Consider the following 20,646-nt stretch of genomic DNA (forward strand, 5'->3'; position numbering starts at 1 on the left):
AGTTATGACCAACCTAGATAGCATAGTAAAAAGCAGAGACATTACTTTGTCAACAAAATTCAAGGCTATAGTTTTTCCAGTAGTGAGGTATGGATGTGAGAGTTGGACTGTGAAGAAAGCTGAGCGCCGAAGAATTGATGCTTTTGAACTGTGGTGTTGGAGAAGACTCTTGAGAGTCCCTTGAACTGCAAGGAGATCCAACCAGTCTATCCTTAAGGAGATCAGTCCTGGGTGTTCATCGGAAGGACTGATGTTGAAGTTGAAACTCCAATACTTTGGCCACCTGATGTGAAGAGCTGACTCATTTGCAAAGACTCTGATGCTGGGAAAGATTGAGGGCAGAAGAAGGGGATGACAGAGGATGAGGGCTGGATAGCATCACCGACTCAATGGACATGAGTTTGGCTGGCTCCGAGAGTTGGTGATGGACAGGGAGGTGTGGCGTGCCGCAGTTCATGGGGTCGCGAAGAGTCAGACACGACTGAGCGACTGAACTGAATGCTAGTCCACTCTGCGACCTCTCCCCGCGTCCCGCAAAAGGCAGACAGAACCAAAGAAAGGTACGGGGAAGGTAAGGCTACAAATCAAATAAACCAGGTCAGCTAAAATAGACAGCACTCAGCCCAATGACACTCTGTACTGAAAAGAGCACTGGATAATGAGCCAGAAGCCCTGGGTTCGAGCCCTGAACACACTAATTTTTCAGTTGTCTTGATCTTCACTCCAGTTACCTCTTGTCTTTAAGGTATACCAAAAACACAAGGCTTAACCGGAGGCCGCCCAACCTCCCAGGGCACAGAGGCCCTGCTCATTAATAACCAGCAGCTGTACAGATACCCAAGGGGCTTTTCACACTGAGGTCCATTCGGAGTTGTCAGTAAGGAGATGCCAGGGAGGGAAGGGTGTCGCTTCCCCCCTGGCCCCGGACCCACCGCAAGGTCCCGGGGACAGACCGTAGTGCGGTCTCACCCCGTCGGACTCCACTACCTGCTTCCCCTGCCAGCCCAGGGCTGCGGGGACCTGCGGGAGCGGCCCGCGGCCCACAGCCGCGGCGGCGGCAGCTCCCAGCAACCTCATGGCGAACGCAGCACAGGAGAGAAGGTCCCTCGACTCCGGCTCTGTCCAGCAACCAGCACTACTACTGGAAGCGGTCAAAGTCACGCCGGCAATCAGTGCCGAAGAGCACTTCCGGGGCGAAGGATACGAGGGAGGAGAGAAAAAAAGAGAGAGGGAGAAGCTTCCGGATCTCAGAGTAGAGCGGCGTCCTCCGCTGCCCGGATGCCCTCTACCGACTGGGAAGAGAAAGTGCAGTCGCTTTGCGTAGCTAATCAGGCTTTTTATGCATGCTGCCAGAAAGATGCAGCAGCCTTTATTTTGCTTTGCCTATACAGCAAAGTGGAAATACGTTTATAATCGTATTTAAAATTAAAATTTAAAAATAGTTATTTATGCTACTACAAAATATGAAAAAATAATCTACAGGATATGATCTGTAAAAAACTTGGGAAAATAATAAAATATCTACAAGTGATTTTTCTCAAGACGTTCCATCGTTGTTCGATGTTAAACATTATGTGTCTAGTCCATATAGAAGATAGCATCCTTGAAATTCCACTTCGATTTTTTGGAGGCATAGGAGCTAATGATCTTCCCCTCAAAACCTTCTTCTGCAGTCTTCGTTTCAACGGAAACTCCATTCCTCGAGTTGCCGGGACCAAAAATGTCACTTTAAACCCCTTTGACTTTCCTGCTCTAGTCAGTCGGCATGTACTATGGGCATTACGTTAAAAAATGGATGCAGAATCTGCACCTTCTCCCCACCTCTCAAAGCACTGCTATCTCTACGGACTTACTGTCGTAGCCTACCTGACCTTACTGCTTCTGCCCTGCAGCTGCTCGGTCTATTCCTTCACAGTCACTAAAAGGGATCCTTTTAAGCGTGAGGGTGTCATGTTTCTGCTGAAAACACCCATCCAGTGAATCAGTCACTGTCATCTCTAGCGTAGGCTTGAAATTTTTTATAACGGATTTTTTAATCTGAAAGCTTTTCATTACCTTAAAAATTTAAATAACTAAATTAAAAAAAAATAATAACCTTCAGAATAAGCACCTACAAAGCCTTGCTTGAGCAGCCACGCCAGCGTAGCCCTACTTCACTTGCTTTTTCCTCTCCACCTCCTTGCCGACCCTCACAGAACCAGAGCCAGTGCTCTCCTCCTGATCCAGGCATGGCTCTTTCCCTTTCTTCTCTGTTCAAATATCTTCTATCAATTAGCTGTTTCCTGACCAACTCTTCTAAAACAGCAAGCTCTTTCCTATGTTTGTGCACTGCTTCGTTTTCCTTCAGAGCTCTTCTTAGATCCAGACACACTTTACACAACTGTCTATTGTCTGACTCCCCCGATGAGGACTGCTCCAAAAAGACAGTGATTTGATTTTGTTAATTGCTGTACTCCTTGCTGTGCTCAATAAATAGTTGTTAAATGAGTAAGTGCAAATAAATAGAAATCAGAGTAAATTACAAGAGACAGGAAAAACCATAGATTTGATGATGAATTTTGGACTTACTTTTTGTATATCAACCATGTGTTAATTTGTAGTAAAGGACTGACTTTGATGAATAAATCCATTAATGTTGAATACACTTTTAAGCAAACTTTATTTGTAGGCTTTCAAAAATTGAGTCTTTATAAACCTTTGTATTTGTTTAAAATACACAAATTAAATAATAGTTATGTAAATGGTAATAAAATTAAGGTTTTAATTTAAAGATATAATTTAAGTAAAAAAGTGTGTTACTTTTGGAATTGCTTTTTGAAATTACCATTTTAACAAACTAAATTTCCTAGAGTAAAAATTCATACTCTTCCTGTGTGTGTATATTTATATTCATATTTTTCTGTAATTATTATACCAAGTATATTCTTAATTTTTTTTAATTAATCACCACTTTTAACCAAAGTAATAAACTTTTGTTTGCTCCACAGAAAGAACTGGAAGACAAAAACCAAAAACCATCTAGCTAGTTTTCACACTTTATAAATTACTTAAATTTTAAAATGGCCAAAAATACACATACATTTAAAGTAGTTGCACATAGAATAAAGATACATTCAATGAAGTTCCTGATTCACTGCAGTGAGGGTCTAGTCAAACCTCAGTAGACTCTCCAAAATATCCTAGCCTGACTAGCTGAATACTACTGTCTTAGTCCATTCAGTCTGCTATAACAAAAGCACCATAGACTGGGTGACTATATGAAATTTATTTCACACAGTTCTGCAGGGTGGGAGGCCTGATATCAAGGCTCCAGGAGATTCAGTGACAGTGTGTGGAACTTGCTGGTTCCTGGCTGCCAACTGCTCACTGTGTGCGCACAAGGCAGAAAGAACAGGTGAGCTGTCCAGGGTCTCGTCTGTTGTTTTTGTTGTTTAGTCACTCAGTCATGTCTGACCCTTCGCAACCCCATGGACTGCAGCCTGCCAGGCTCCTCTGTCCATTGGATTTTCCCAGGTAAGAATACTGGAGTGGGAAATACTCCAGGAAAATACATTTCCTCCCCCAGGGGATCTTCCCAACCCAAGGATCAGACCCACATCTCATGCATTGGTAGGCAGATTCTTTACTGCCAAAACCACCAGGGAAACCCAGGGTCTGTTTTTTGTTGTTGTTGAGTTGCTAAGTCATGTCCCACTCATTGCAATCCCATGGACTGTAGCATGCCAGTCCGTCCTCCACTATCTCCCAGAGTTTGATCAAATTCAAGTCCACTGAGTTGGTCTCTTTTACAAAGGCTTTAATTGTATTCAGGAGGGCTCCACCCTCATAACCTTACAAAGGCCCCACATCCAAATACCATCACGTTTCCATGAGCAAGTCACTATTTGCTACTAATGTGCTCCTGCCACTGCCTGGTGACAGTAATAGATAATGAAATCATAAAGGTAAGTAATGGAAATCTATCCCCGGGACTGAGTTACCAGGAAAATTGCTAAAGTAGCAAAGAACCTAAGTACTCAACTTGACCTTACCGTCAAGGCCACATTCACCAAACAGCTAATATCCTTACATTCCCCAAAGACACAGACTTCCAGGAAGATCAGTGGTTGTCAATAAAGAAAAAATAATATAAAAACTACAAGTATAGTTTTTATACTAGTTGATTTCAGAATGGGCTTCCCTTGTGGTTCAACTGGTAAAGAATCTGCCTGCAATGCTGGAGACCTGGGCTCAATCCCTGGGTTGGGAAGATCCCCTGGAGAAGGGAAAGGCTACCCACTCCAGCATTCTGGCCTGGAGAATTCCATGGACTGTATAGTCCATGGTGTTGCAAAGAGTTAGAAACGACTGAGTGACTTTCACTGACTTCAGAATTAGGATAAAAATAAATTCTGGAAAAAGTCAATTTCAGTAGTGTGTGAACGTAAAGAATTGACATTTAATCTCTGGATGTCACATATTTTATAAATGGCCCCCTAGGAAGCACTGTTGGAGAAGGCAATGGCACCCTACTCCAGTACTCTCGCCAGGAAAATCCCATGGACGGAGGAGCCTGGTGGGCTGCAGTCCATGGGGTCGCAGAGAGTCAGACACGACTGAGCGACTTCACTTTTACTTTTCACTTTCATCCATTGGAGAAGGAAATGGCAACCCACTCCAGTATTCTTGCCTGGAGAATCCCAGGGACGGGGGAGCCTGGTGGGCTGCCATCTATGGGGTCGCACAGAGTTGGACACGACTGAAGCAACTTAGCAGTAGCAGGAAGCACTGTGGCAGAAGATGAATTACATATTTAAATCAATTTTAACATGACTGCCCCAGTGAACAAATTGGGGTGAAAAAGGCATCTATGAATTCTGTTATATGATGCATGGAAGTTATACTCTTGTAACTACAATACTTATTCAAGTGTGTTTCATATTTGAATACAATGATTTGAGTTAACAATCAGTGTAATAATTTAGGAGAATAACTACAGTGTCTACTGGATTTTGATCTATCCAGTGAATTTACACAAATGTATTATTTAAAACCAATGCCTTATGATAAGTTCCCAATGTGTAATAGTATGTTATTAGTATAATCATTATTCATAAGAGGAAAATTTTAACATCTTTAACTGATACATGCTCAATTATTTTCCATTCTAAAAATGAGATGACACATTCGCATTTTATTTTAGTGACTAAAGGCATGAAACACAACTACTAATATTAACAGGATATGATACAGAAAATTAGAAGAGTATAAGCACAATTACACAATTCTAATTCCAAAGTTTAAAAAGGAAGATATTAGGATTATAGAGTGTTAGTTGACTTTGTTCTTTTTTTCTCCCTTTGAAACAACAAAAACTTAAAGAGTTAAGATTTTATATTTTCATCAGCTTTATGCTTAAATTTATATAAACAGATCAATGCTATAATTCTAGAACAAAAAATTCAAGAGCTGAATTTTTAAATAGTATAATTAAAAAGGGAACAGTTGAATTATTAAGTACCTTGCTCAAACACACACATCACCTGTCTAAGAAATTTTGACACAATCAATCATTAAGGTTTGCAGAATACCAAATGCATTTTTCTAAATGTCACAAAGAGGCTGAGCAGAGTTTCTCCAAGGACAATCCAACTTTAGAATCTTAACCACGGAGATAAATTAAGCTGTCTGTGAGAAAGGAGAACAGAAATATGCTACCTTAAGATGTTAAAGAGAAATGTCAATGGAAAGTCTGATGAGTGTTAAAAATGTAATACAGAACAAAAAAAGAATACACTGTATAAAGAAATGATAAGAAGAAAATTCAGGTATATTAGCAATTTAAAATCTCTTCAAAAATGAACTATTTGCTTATTCTTTATGTCCTTCATCAAAATAACAACTAACTTTTTATAAAGAGTACTAGTATAGTTTTTGCTTTATTTTTAAAAATTCTTTAAGCTGGCTGGCTACATAAACACATTATAAAATTTGAGCTAAATAATTTTAACCTTTATTAACATCACTCTATTACAGTGTTGCTAAAAAACTGGGACTATTTTTGAGCAGTTTACTTATTTTAACTAATTTTATATGATAGAACAGTTTGTACGTTCAATCTTGAATATACAGGGGAAAACATAACCAATATAAAAATAATTATGAAAGCAAAATCAGCATATGTTATGTTTTAAAGAGTGTTAGAGAACAGCTTGCACTGTTGAAGATTCAAGTTTTATTCCTAAAGTAGGGACAATATAAAGCGAGCACTTTCAAGAACATTCAGAAGAAAGTTGCTAAGAACAGTACTGATTTAATAACAAAAGATTGGTCTTATGTGTATTACCCAGCACCATTACTTTCTCTGTTAAAATAATCAAAACTAAAGAAATCAAATGCAATGCTATTTATTTTTTGTTGATTTTCACAGGTGATCCTTTGATGTTGAGTTTGTCCACAAAAACATTTGATCTTCTTCCATGTTCAATGGCTGGACTTTGATGATGTTTCTCCCTAAGAAATATACATATGAACATTAACATCATTTTTAAATGGTCATTAAAACATCAACACAAACTTGATAAAGGCCACTGTAATTTAAGGTGAGTTTTATCTTAAGAGTTCTGTAATAGCTTTGAAAAACATATGGCAGACAATTTCACTTAACATTTAAGAGAGCAACAGCTGCTTCCCTGAGACAGATTTAACTGTTTACCTTTGAACCATGCTGTCCAACATCATAGCCACTAGCCACATTATTTACATTTAAATTAATTAAAATAACATAGAATTTCAAAATTCAGTTCCTTGGTTGCATCACTGACATTTCAAGTGTGATTCAACAGCCACGTGGGGCTAGTGGCTACCATACTAGACAGTACAGATGTATAACGTTTTCATCACTGCAAAAAATCGTTTCAGAAAGTTCAGCTGGACAGTGCTGGTTTACAGAAAATGCCACTGATCGGGTTATAGATTTATAAACCATCTATAAGGAGCATGCTTTTCTCTAGCTGGGACCTGAATCTCACAGGCAAACTTAGGTTTGATTATAGCACTGTTAGGTTTTTATCAATGAACTTTTCAAAGGGAGACAATTATGGTTTACAATTAATAGGGGAGCAAGTTTTCTATGGAAAACATTAGGGCTCTAAATTCCTAGACAAGTATTTTAAAATAAAAGATGTTAGCACACAAAATTCTGCACAAGGCTTCTGGTTTACTTGGTACCCACTTGTTGCTTGCTGGTTCTGGGCAGCATTCCACCTTCTGCAGCGATCCTCCACTCTCTTATAGCCTAGAACAGATTTCTGTTTTGAGGCCTGGTGAGGCCTCTCTCTCTCTCTCTCTCTTAAGTCTAATGGCAACAGGAATTAGGTAGTGTTTTCAATTTTCCCCCAGAGAACCAAATTAAATGGTAACTCTAGAATATACACTAAACGTGTCCAAGTCTCATCTTTAAAGTTGGTTAAGGATATTTGTTTTTCACATCTATTCCAAAAGATAATTCCAAATGAGGCTAAAGTTTTTGAAAAATTCTTCCAGAATATCTAATACAGATATTGTAACATACTATTTAATACGTAAGTATCTAAAAATATGTTTGCCATTAAATGCTCAATTTTGATCTGTTAGGGAAGTTTTGTTCAGCCTTTCAGCTACAGTCCCTCTCCCCTTACCATATCCCTAAACGCCAGTATCTTTACCTAGTACAACACCGGTTTCTTTACCTAGTACAACACCGGTTTCTTTACCGAGTACAAAATGTACAACTCCTCCTCTCTCCAGATGAGAATCTGTTGCATAAGAATAACTGCATTATAGTATATCACTTTTCCTTAGGAGGATTTTAGTCCTACTGTCTAAAGCATAATTTGCTAGTGAGTTACTAGTCATACAATCCTAAAATATTATTGGGTTTCAGGTACAAATTTAAATTTCTGTTGGAATACTCGGATGTAATTTAAAATTATTACATCTTTCACAAAACATTGATACAAGCCACCTGGTCATAAATCAAAACTTCCTGATAAGAGAGGTAAAATTACATAACTTTCCTTCTAATTTGTTTTTAAAAAACACAATTTAATTAGAAATAACTTTTACCTTCTTTTAAGTTCTCGGGATCCTGAATTCTCATGAGCAACACTTCGCATCCTAGAGTTATCTAGATTGCGCCATTGTCCCCTTGGCTGGTACTTCAGAATCTCATTTTGCCACTCATCATCAAAAGCATGAGCATCACCTACATTAAATATCAAAATGAAAGGGTAAGTAGTAAGGTGTCAACTGTCAGTAACTGCTTTGCTCCCTACATGTTCCCTGGTGTTTCCAACAGCCTAACCTTAGAGATAGGAAACTGCTTCAAATATAAAGGTCTTTGACTCAGAGTGATGCTTCCTTTTCTATTTGTTCCTCTCCTATTCCTGCTGGTAATTTGGTTATTGATGAGTTGTTTTTTCACAAACCTGCCTGGATATCATGTTGTTCTATCCCTGGACCCCATGACCCAGTGACACTGACTTACAGTCTTTCTTTTTTCCTGGGTCATCTCACAGTGATCCCACTTTTCCTCTACTTGGAGGACATTCCTCCTGGGACTAGCACTTCCTATTAATCTCACAATTTCACTACATAGTTTGGCCCCACAAGTTTCTGTTTCAGTTTCCTAAGATAGGTTACTCATCTGCCAATTTATGTTGCTATGAAGTAGGTAATCTAAATTCTATAATAATGATAAGTAAATGACAATACTTGTTCTTTCAGATTGCCTATACAACAATGTTACTTTGCCAAAATTTTCTTCAATATGTTAATTATTGTGAAGTATTCTGTATATATATAAATATTACCAAATTGCAAAGGTTAAAATTAAAGAAAAGTTAAGATGTTGTGGCTTTCATCTCATTGCATAAGAATAATTTTCTCCAATTCCAACCTGAAGAGAATTTCTTTCTCTAAAATGAAACAATAATTAAAACTCTTTACTATTATAAAAGTTTTACTTAAAATACTTTCTAAAAACAGGAAATGAATATAACTTAAAAACTATAATGAGAAGAGTTAGGACACTAGAAAGAATTGAATGCATTAAAGAATGAGTAGGAAATATAGGAAGTGGAAGAGATGAGCTTGATCCATATATATTATCACTTTTAGGTAACCATTTAGAATGTTTTTGAAAAAGTAACATCATAGATGGCTGTTCACAATTATAGTTGGGAATTAAAATAAGCACAATATAAACTATATAGATGGTAAAATACTAATTTTGGAAAAGAAAAGTATGTGTGTTTATATGTTTATATACACATAAAACTATTAGGAATATATATACTAAAACATTAATACTAGTATTTTGGGTTGGAATTATGGATGATTTTATTTTCTTTCTTTGTACTTTTTTATGCTTTTCAAATATACTTCTTTGATAACCACAAATATATAAAGACTCGTTTTTACTAATGACAGCTTTACTAAAAAACGAAAGATTCCATTTTCCAAGTATAAAACAAAAAATAAATGATACTCAACATTAAAAAATCACTATGAAAAAACAGATCTACTATGAAACAATGAAACCACAATTTTATTACTATGTTGATGATGTCTTGCCTACATATACAATTCATAAACTGCCTGAAAGATCACATGAAATGTTTCTATTAAAAAAATTCTCACCAAGTGCTACTGGTACAGCTGCTATTTTAACTTCAAGAGGAAGAATGCCATTTTTTCTGATAACTTACATTCATTCATATTGATGAACTCTTGATTGACCTCTTCATCTCCAGTCTTGTTGTTCTTTGACTTTTTAATGACATGAGCTCGGTCATGGAGGTGATGACCAACAGCCATTTTTTCTAGTCCACTGTCGGAATCTCTTAATGCTTTCCTGGTTTCCTTTATCTGTGAAAATGAAGAATATAAAAATTAGTTATTATTTATATAAATATAGCATATAAACTCCTCAACCTACTTACCTATACAGGTAAGAAAATAAATATATTGCTCTAAAAATAATGGGTACTTAGTTCCACTACCAACTTGTAGTAAAATTATGGTAATAATTCTCTGATATTTCCTGACCTGCTTAAAATTAAAATGTCTAGGACAAGCAGAACCAGTATAATTATTTAAAAAAAGAATACATGTAAGGGCAACTAATTATTCAGCAGTCATGAAATGACTTAAAATATTGTTTTCATTTAAGTCACCCATTAGACAGGCAACCCCTAATTTTCTTTAGGATAAGTACTAACAAATAGAATAAATGGAAAAGTGGCAACTCATACCAAAATCTGTAGGAGTCAACTGTTTCAATCCCTACATGATACAAAGTTGGTAATTTCTAGGTGAGGATGAGGACACACACTTCCTCCAGTCCAACAATAGTATTCCTAGCCCTTTTTTCACAAGGAGACAGCTATGAAGATGAATAAGTGAAAAATTATAAACACCTACATAATCTATTATTAGAAAAGGAGATTTTAAAACTGTGGTATATTCATATTTTGAACATTATATAGAAGTTAAAATAAAGAAACCAGAGCTACACATATCAACTTGAACAAATCTCAGAAGCAATTACTGAGCAAAGTCTAGTTGCAGAGCAAAGTCACGTGTGCTTGGAAACCATTTATACAAAGTTTAGAAACCTGTAAAATGATTCACTATATTGTATATGGAGCATACATAACTAATGAAATCATAAAAGCATGCATAAAAGTGGTAAGTTCCAGGTACAGGCATACCTCAGAGATAGTGCAAGATCCATTCTGGACCTCTGCAATGAAGGAAATAGTGCAATAAAATGTGTCACACGAATTTCTGGTTTTCCTGTGCATATAAAAGTAATGTTTATTCTATTGTTGTTATTAAGCTTGCAATAGCATTATGTCTAAAAAGGCAATGTACACACCATAATATAAAAACACTTTATTGCTAAAAATTGCTAACTACGACCTGACAGCACAGGATTGCCACAAACCTTCAGTTTACAAAAAATGCAACTTATCTGTGAAGTGCAATAAAGCGAAGACCAGTAAAATGAGGTATGCCTGTATGAGAAAATGGTTCTCTTTGGGGAGGGAGAAAGGGAAAATGGACCAAGGAGGGAGGAGCATATTGGAAATTTTAACTGCATTTTTGCTTAAAAAGAGAACAAAAGACAACTTAGAGAAAAGCATTATGACTTCACTAAACTGGATTACAGAAATATGGGGTATTTATATTATTCTCTATGTTCTGCCTGTACTCTTGAAATATTTTGAGTTAAAAAATTCATTTACTTCAAATATAAACTAACTGTAGACATTTATTTCATGAAACAAAGACTTTAGTGTCTACTTCCCTTGTCAACATGTAAAGGTAATAAACATCAGTAGACATTAAAGATAAAAAAGCACCCGGGCGCACAAATGGAGGTAGGTGGGGAGACAAGTGAGCCAAAGTGAAAGGTGCCCCGTCGTGTCCGACTCTTGGCGACCCCATGGACTATATAGTCCATAGAATTCTCCAGGCCAGAATACTGGAGTGGGTAGCCTTTATATTATGGTGAGTACATTGCTTTTTTAGACATAATGCTATTGCAAACTTAATAATAACAGAATAGAATAAACATTACTTTCATATGCACTGAAAAACCAGAAATTCGTGTGACACATTTTATTGCACTGTTCCCTTGATTGCAGAGGTCCAGAATGGATCCTGCACTATCTCCCCCACTAGCAGTGGGGGAGACAAAGAATGCCTTAAGATAAAAACTACCGTCAACTTCACTGCTTTTCACTCTGCTTTGTGTTTCCTTCCCTCTTCTCTTTTCCGCACCAGTACCAGGTCAAGTTTTAATAGCTAAAATTTGATATGGGTGATCTATCATTCCATAACTTTATAAAGTTCCAAGAAAGTACTTACTCCTCCTGGAGCCCTACGGGTTTGTGTTGAGGCCTGGAAAACCTTTGGCGGTTCATCTCCTACTTTGGAATAAGTCATCACAGAGGAGGAACTAAATGAATGTCCATTTGGATCCATTGAAAGGTGACCCTGGAGATAAATATAAATTGTATATCCAGTGAGTTCAGTCAAATATGAAGACTAATGTCAGAAGATTCAAATAAGCAACAACACTAGCTGTAAGTTCTAGTAAAGATACTGTATATGGTTAGTATGATGTATCCAAATGGTACCCCCATGAAGGCCCTAACCTCCTTCCATTTTAGGTACCAATTCACACTCCTCTTGTGAGGAATAATGAATAACAAGTGATTCACTTCGAATTCCTCAAATCTTTGAGGTCAAAGACTTCAAGGCTTAAGTTTATAGATGTTATGCTTTGAAGCACATGATACTTTTATAGTCAGTGGTTAACTTTTGTGAGCAATTTTGCCAATGTTGAGCCAATTAACCATATGCCAAGAAGTTTATACCTTCTGTGGATACCAATGCTACACTTCTAATGTCCAAGATTTGGACATTATAAGATGTGCTTAGATTTCAAACTGGATGACCAAAATAATATGGTTGGTCTTCATACTGAATCAAGTTATTATTTTGATTATGATTAATGTTATGAGTAGAAAAGTAAGAATATTAGTACTAGTTTATAAGTATTCAGCCTATATGACTCTAATCCAGTTTCTAAATACCATTCTTAAAATTTCTATTTTGAGTTATTTTTAAACACTAAAACTCAATAACTTAGATGCTATAACTTTTTTAAGTAGACAAGTTATACATAATAAAAAATCTAAACTCATATAAAATGTTCATTACAACAGTGACCTTCAGCAGAATAAATATTTTTGAGGTTGAATTTTTTATTTTGAAAATTTAAGTAATGCTATTTATCAAACTTGTAGGTTATGAGATCATTTTGATAGGTTGTGACCAGGATTTTTAAAATATGAAATAAAATAGAAAATATCAATAGACACTGTAAACAGCATGATCCTTTTCTCATGAAACTTTCATTTCAGGTGTATAATATATACAGTACACAAGTAGTGTCATGATTTTAGATATATTTATTAGTTTCTGGGGACTATGGTTAGAAAATGGTTGAAAGCCACTATAATATAGGGTACCAATAGTGGAAAACAACATTCTCATCCATCTTTTAGTACTTACAAAGTTTCTTTGTAATTCCTGCATACTGTTTCGCATATTTAACATCATTCGGTCCATTGCCTGAAAAGGGCTGACATCTGTATGCTACAGGACATTAGGAAGTATGTTATTAACTATAAATACAACACAAAAGAAGCAAATCCACCTTCCCCAAACAGCTGAATTTCTTTTTTTATCTTGACTTTTGCTGTGGGATCTCATGCAGTGATCAACCAGGCAAAAATAATTTAAGGACTATACAATGAAAGCGATTTGTTAAAGAACACTTTGAAGCATACACACAATCCTAGACAGCCAGCATATAAATGGTTAGGAAGCTGTAACACTATAAACACATGCATACATACATGTGTATATATCCACATGAATACACATGCAAGAACAGGTAAATATACACATACATATCATTCAACTTGCTGAAAACATAATTTGGTTGCTATTTAAATACTGAGTGGTATATTCTGGGCTGGTACAGCTTTAGCATAGACTAGTCTTCAAATTTTTCCTTCTTATCTCTGTATATCCCACCAGGCAAATAAATAAAACCTGAGTGTAAGATAACAGTGTCATCTCCAGCAGGACCACATGGCTCAGAGAAGCTGACTCTAGAGTAGCCAGCCCTCTTTCCATCAGCGTTAGTGTTAGTTGCTCAGTCGTGTTCAACTCTGGAACCCTGTGGACTATAGTCCACCAGGCTCCTCCATCCATGGGATTTCCCAGGCAAAAGTACTGGGGTGGGTTGCCATTTCCTTCTCCAGGGGATCCTCCCAACCCAGGGATCAAACCCAGGTCTTCCGCATTGCAGGCAGACTCTTTATTGAGCCACCAGGGAAGCCTTTCCATCAGAGTTGGTGCCAAGTGACGGAGGTTGAATCATTCCACTAACAGGTCTTGGAATTGTGGCCTATCACTGATTGCTCAGTAGGGCATCCCCTTGAAGCATGAGGTGTGCTCCTCTCCAAGAACAGTTAAGAATTCCTCTGGAACAGTGGTTTCTTAGCCAAGAGTGATTTTTACCCCAGAGGGACATTTTTAAATCATTACACTCATTTTTGTTTGTCACAACTGAGGAGGGTGTATGACTGGCATGCAGTGACAGGGGCAAGGGATTCTGTTAAATATCCTACAAAGCACAAGAATGTAGGACAGCTCCCCACAACAAGTCATCTGGCCCAACATGAAAGTAGCAGCATCGAGGCAGAGAAACACTGCTCAGAAAAATCTCCTATTGATTTTAGGTTTTATCACTGGAACGATCACCAGGAATCAAAAAGCAAAGCACATATTCTAGTGTGTCAGCCAAAGCATTGCCTACTGTTAGGAGTTTCTGGTTCCAGGGACTCCCTCGCTCAAGCAGGAGGAGTCTTTTGACTCCTACATGTAAGGCATTGTTAAGCAGTGCTGCTATTTCAGCCCTTCTGGAGATTCTTTTGCTTTGTACCCTCTTCTGGGACTCAGTAAAGAATTATCAAAGGTCTGTTTACGTTTCTGCCTTCTATTGGGTTTTTATTGCTAATGGCAACCCACTCTAGTAGTCTTTCCTGGAGAATTCTATCGACCAAGGCTACAGTCGATGGGATTGCAGAGTTGGACACAACTGAGTGACTAACACGTTCACATACAATAGGAAATAGAAAAATCAAATTCCTCTTTAGAATCTGCACTAACCATTGTGGGCTTCCCCTGTGGCTCAGTAACAAAGAAATCTGCCTGCAATGCCGGAGATCCAGGTTCAATCCCTGGGTCAGAAAGATCCCCTGGAGAATGGAATGCAACCTACTCCAGTATTCTCCTGGAGAATCCCATGGACAGAAGAGCCTGGTGGGCTCTGTAGTCCATGGTACCGCAAAGAACTGGACACAACTGAGCGACTGTCACATCACTTCCCTTCTAACCATAGTACAGAACAACAAAGACACATTTAGGAAATATGATACATCTTTCCCTGATAACTCAGCTGACAAAGAATCCACCTGCAATGCAGGAGACCCCAGTTTGATTCCTGGGTTGGGAAGATCCTCTGGAGAAGGGATAGGCTACCCACTCCCGTATTCTTGGGCTTCGCTGGTGGCTCAGCTGGAAAAGAATCTACCTGCAATGCAGGAGACCCCGGTTTGATCCCTGGGCTGGGAAGATCCCCTGGAGAAGGGAATGGCTACCCACTCCAGTATTCTGGCCTGGAGAATTCCATGGACTGTATAGTCCACAGGGTCACAAAGAGTCGGACACAACTGAGCAACTTTCACACTTAGGATGCAAAGGACAGCAACAGAATTAATCCGCATTTCAGAGATTCAACACAATTCCAGAAATATTGTGAATTGTTTGTTTCAGCGTTACACTGAAAATCAATGCTGTTTAAGAGATAATTCAAGAGAGGCTAAAGAGCTAGCCTAAGGAAAGTGAGGTAAAAAAGATCACATGTTTTGGGTATATTTTGTCTCTTCTCAATTCACTGTCAGCCATTAAAAGATGTTTCTGTACTTGTTATGCGGGTGGCCCAACGCCTTGACAAAAAGGGGAGGTACAAATTAGAGCTGAGATTCCAGTGGGCTTTGGAGGCCTTCAGGAACTTTGTACAGCTGCTCTTCTCTCTGCCTAGAATGTTCTCTCCTGACTCAGTATCGTTAGTTTCTTCTCATCATTCAAGTATCACCTCCTTCGAAAGGTTACCTGTCTAATCTTTGCTCCACCTGAACCTGTCCCTGTATCATTTGCCCATTTCGTCTCCTTCAGAGCACTTAGAAGCACTTTGACTACCTGAATTATTTTGTTCTTTATTGTCTGTCCTCCCACTCTGTGAAAATAACCTCTGTGAAGGCAGGGCTATCGTCTCTGTCTTACTCATCACCCTATTCCCAGTACTTTAGCAACAACTCCTGGTGCATAGGAGGGCTCAATAAATATTTGCTGAATGAATGAACTAATTATCTGTAGCTCAGTTCAAGCTCATATATCCAACTGCTTACTGGATAAATCAACCTGAACAGCCCACAGATGCCTCAACTGCAAAACACCCAGACCTGAAATGATCTTTCTGAGCACTCCTGCCCTCATACTGGCACTGCCTCAATGCTCTGTTCTTTAGCTCAGTGGCATTTTCATCTAATTCCTCAGGCCAGAAAAATAAGCATAAAACTTTTCTTCCCCTTCTCTACTGATCCAACAACCCAATGAATCACCAAGTGCTATCCATTTACTTATTTAACTCTCTCAAAAGAGATTATTTCTCTTTATCACCACAGCTATTACTTGAGTAGAAGCTATCTATCACTCATACTTCTCAGAACACTTTGTCAGCCTCCTAGCCTCTCTGCCTCCACTCTGGCCCCTTCTAATACCTGTCTTCCCTGCAGGGACAATGCTTTTTCAAAAAATAAGAATCTGATTCTCATACTATTTTGACTAAAATTCATAAATTGCTTCTCCTGCTCTTTTGTTAAAGTCCACAGTCCTTATCAGGGCCAAAAGAAGTCCCCCCTGGTACCTCATCATCCTTACCTATACCTATTCTCCAACTCACACGCTAGGGCCAAATAACCCCAAATATCTTTGGGCTCCCTAACCTCCCAGTCTTTACACATGCTATTTCCTCTGTGTTGATCTCTCTTCTCCCTTCCAGGCTTTTCCTGGCTAATTCCTATTAATCCTTAATTCTCAAGAGTCTTCTCCAACTGACCTCCACTCCACCAACCCAAAGGTCTGGGCTAAAGGGTTTTTTCTATCTGTGTGCCCAAAGCATGCTGAATTTCCTGATTACTTGACTGATAACTCTGTGCTACAGCTGTTTTTTTTTCCTTCATTGCTTGTCTCACTAAAAACTCTGACTAGGAAGAACAAAGTTTATAAAGCAAATTTTAAGGTAAGAAATGGCTAAAGTCTAGCACAAGAGAATTCAAAAAACTTTTTCATGAGCGTATAGATGGATGCATAGAAAGTGCTCCAAGGTGAGATGCTATTCTCTGCTACTCCCCAGATTGCCTTTAAGTGTGTTAGAAATTAGCAGCACAGCAAAAGAGGACCAAAGGCTCAGAGAAAAACGGGTGGGAGAAAAAAGCTGGCTGCAGAGTGCTTGGACATGGGAAAGGAAAGCATGACTGAACTGACAACAGAGTGATAGAGAAAGCAGTCAGTCTGAGCTTTTCCAGATGTGCTTGTCTATCCTCAATTTGGTGCTTTTTTACTTTTTGAAAAGTCAGCATAAGCAAGTGGAAGTCTCCAACTTTTAAACACAACTACGGGGATCCCTTTTGTAAATAAAGTAAATCATCATCAACCAAAATGTACTTTTTCTTTTGGAAAACTGATTTTTTTTATGTTGACGTGAGGTACTCCACAAAACACAGGCCTAAACATTCTAAGACAAATTTAACACACGAAACAAGTTTTCAGTAACAAATGCTAAAAGCTGTTATGAAAGTGAGATGGCATGCCGATTCAGTATGCTTGAGTTAATGAGAAATAAAATATTGTCAGAAAATATTGCTAAAATGGCTTGTGTCTTATGATACGAACCATACCACCAAAACTGCCAAAAGGCACAAGAGAACTCATTGCCTAGAAAAAAATCCAATTAATTTTGGTATATTTATTATACAACAATCTCTGAAAAAGAAAGTAATACACTACATAATCACATAGTTCAGAGCTAACCAAATTACAAAACCGTTTAATCAAAAAGAGCTCAATATATATATTTAAAGTTATCTGCTTATTATTCATTATAGAGTCTGACATGAGACAAGACGACAAACAAGGAGACCACATATCTCTTTTAAATAAGACTACTCTAGTATTTATTAAAGAGAAAGTAATTGCTATGGACTAAGACAAACATTTTTCAAAGAAAATGCAAATTCACACCAAAATTAACACATAAGGTATAATGATTAAGATTATATCATCTTTCTTTTGTTCAAGGATTCCATATTTTTAAAAAATCATTTAATCTTGCCTGAAACCAATTAAAAATCAAAAGTATCTATATTAATAACATTTCAAAAGCTTAGAAGAGATATTGGTCAAAAAATTTAATGGATACCTCCTAAGAACTAATATGGAATAAGAAATACAGAATTCAGAAAGGATCATGCATATAGGTTTAAAGATATTTAGTCTTTGATAGGAAAAAGAATGTTAAGCGTAATAGATGGAATAATAAAAATAAATTTTTAGATACATATATAAATTAAAAACTTTCATTACTTGGAAGTTGTTGAAAATAAATTTTGAGTTTCTTGGTGAAAGGTATATACAAAATTATACCATCATTCAGTGATAATTTTTTCCCTGTGTAAGTTATGTCAAAAAACTATAGAAAACTGTGTTTAAATTTTATAATAAATTAAAACAGTAATCTCCAAAGTGTATTTGTACACCTGTAAAATTCCTCATTGTTTCTTTTAACTGAAAGGAAAAACAGATTTTACATTGACTCTGGCACCATCTCACAATCTGTCAGATGGTCATGTGTTATATCTTGAATTATAAACTGCCTAATGAAATAAACTTACAGATACTGGCTTAAAAACATCCCAATAAAGAAATCATGAACTGAAGAAAAAGCTAATAGTACAAAGAAATGGCGTAACTGATGCCTTTCCTACTTTTGTAGGAATCTCTATTTTCCCTCATAATAGGGCTGAGAAAGATGACAAATGCCAATGGGCAAAAAATAAAGAAAAGGGTTATCAAGTATATATTTGAAATATAAATTTTCATCCACTATGCTTAAAAGCATCAGCATATTACTCACTACTTAATTAAAATATTCATTTTAAAATTTATAACTTCACAAAAAGAGAAAAAAAAATCTTTGTGTAAATTATTATTAAAAAGTTCAAATAGAACAGCTAGCATGCTCAAAAAGCCTACTCTACTTAGCTGTGCTGCTTTCAAACTAGGCAGCTGATTTGTCCATCTTCTATAGTCAATTTCTAATTTTTATTCCTACTTTCATATGTAATTATAGGACACTGACTTAGAAAAGTCAAGTTGGGATAGAGGTCTTTTGTTGTTACTGTTGTTTGTTTGTTTTTTTTAATTAATGTATTTAGTTTTTTTTGCTTTTACATAAATCTTTCATACTGAGACATAAACATGTCAAATGTATCACACAAAGGAGAGCCATATCTCACCAGTATAACTCATTCAGAGGAAAAGAAGAGTTTTGGTTAAAAAGAAGCTGAATGTTCCTTGGAAAACCTACTGAACCATATGAAATTCCTATATTTAAAAATTACTACTGCTCTTCAACTGCCCTAGGGCAATGCTCAGCACTCTTGGTTAGCAAAGAGTTTTCATAGCTTAAACAAGGAAAAAAAACTCACTGGTGTTAGTTTTCTAAGACAGTTGATACAATATAATGTAATTGAATATAATATTATATTTACCACTTGATTTTAGATGGGAGAGGCAAGTAAATACTACCTAGCAGTATTTACTATATAAAACACCATGAAATTCAAAGTTTTATGAAATGGTTTGGTCTAAATCTGATATAGTAAAATCACCATTTACTTTCTATTTAATAGGTAGATGAGTACTGCAATTTCTCTTGGGAAACTGTTGAAAGAGATTATTATTAAATTAAAAAAAAAATAAGATGATAGGTTCACCTGTAGGTGATTAGTGTCCTTTACTCAGTGTTGGTTTTTTTTAAAAATGCTAAAAGCTTTGCACTCTTTTTGAATATTATCCTACCCTTCATTAAGGTAGTCAAAACCTACATGTGGCTATTTAAAATTAATTTTAAATAATTAGAATTGAAAATTCAGTTCCTCAGTAGCACTAGGCACATTTCAAAGGTTTTTTTCTTATATAAAAATTTATTTATTTTAATTGGAGGTTAATTACTTTACAATATTGTACTAGTTTTGCCATACATCAGCATGAATCTGCCTCAGGTATACACGTGTTCCCCCTCCTGAACCCCCCTTCCTCCTCCCTCCCCGTACCATCCCTCTGGGTCATCTCAGTGCACCAGCCCCAAGCATCCAGTAGTCATATATGGCTAATCATACTGGACAGGGTGGATTCAGAACATTTAGATCGTCCAGAGCATTCTATTGGATAATGCTACACACAGATTTTAGCTGACACCTATGGTTCATCATCTTCAGTTCAGTTCATTCACTCAGTCGTGTCTGACTCTGCAATCCCATGGACTGCAGCATGCCAGGCTTCCCTGTCCATCACCAACTTTTGGAGCTTGCTCAAACTCATGTCCATTGAGTTGGTGATGCCATCCAACCATCTCATCCTCTGTCATCCCCTTCTCCTCCCGCCTTCAGTCTTTCCCAGGATCAGGGTCTTTTCCAATGAGTCTCTCCTTCACATCAAGTAGCCAAAGTATTGGAGTTTCAGTTTCAGCATCAGTCCTTCCAATGAATATTCAGGGTTGATTTCCTTTAGGATTGACTGGTTTGATCTCCTTGCAGTCCAAGGGAGCTCAAAAGTCTTCTCCAACACCACAGTTCAAAAGTATCAACTCTTTGATGCTCAGCTTTCCTGATAGTCCAATTCTCACATCCATATATG

At 37.2% G+C, this 20,646-nt stretch overlaps 2 protein-coding genes across 5 annotated transcripts in view; both read right to left on the minus strand.

Annotated features, from left to right (window-relative positions):
- Nucleotides 1–1,187, minus strand: part of GFM1 (G elongation factor, mitochondrial 1) — a 50,863-nt gene extending 49,676 nt beyond the window's left edge. The window contains exon 1 of the mRNA XM_010839856.1: nt 988–1,187. Coding sequence (XP_010838158.1) covers nt 988–1,077 — 90 coding nt within the window. The 5' untranslated portion in view covers nt 1,078–1,187. The remainder of the gene's footprint in view (nt 1–987) is intronic.
- A 3,692-nt stretch (nt 1,188–4,879) lies between these two features.
- Nucleotides 4,880–20,646, minus strand: part of MLF1 (myeloid leukemia factor 1) — a 32,097-nt gene continuing 16,330 nt past the window's right edge. Inside the window, exons 4-10 of one of the 4 annotated variants that reach the window (XR_825245.1) lie at nt 17,623–17,664; nt 13,108–13,191; nt 11,896–12,024; nt 9,729–9,888; nt 8,086–8,224; nt 7,214–7,276; nt 4,880–6,492 (exon numbers count right to left, since the gene is read on the minus strand). Coding sequence is in view for 2 of the 4 variants with exons in the window: in XM_010839857.1 (XP_010838159.1) it covers nt 6,387–6,492; nt 8,086–8,224; nt 9,729–9,888; nt 11,896–12,024; nt 13,108–13,191; nt 17,623–17,664 (660 nt within the window). In the remaining 2 variants the exon portion in view is untranslated. The remainder of the gene's footprint in view (nt 6,493–7,213; nt 7,277–8,085; nt 8,225–9,728; nt 9,889–11,895; nt 12,025–13,107; nt 13,192–17,622; nt 17,665–20,646) is intronic. The other 3 variants (XR_825246.1, XM_010839857.1, XM_010839858.1) reach the window with 3 other exon arrangements.

The sequence above is a fragment of the Bison bison genome, unplaced genomic scaffold (assembly GCF_000754665.1).
Source record: "Bison bison bison isolate TAMUID 2011002044 unplaced genomic scaffold, Bison_UMD1.0 scf7180017864135, whole genome shotgun sequence".
Taxonomy (NCBI): domain Eukaryota; kingdom Metazoa; phylum Chordata; class Mammalia; order Artiodactyla; family Bovidae; genus Bison; species Bison bison.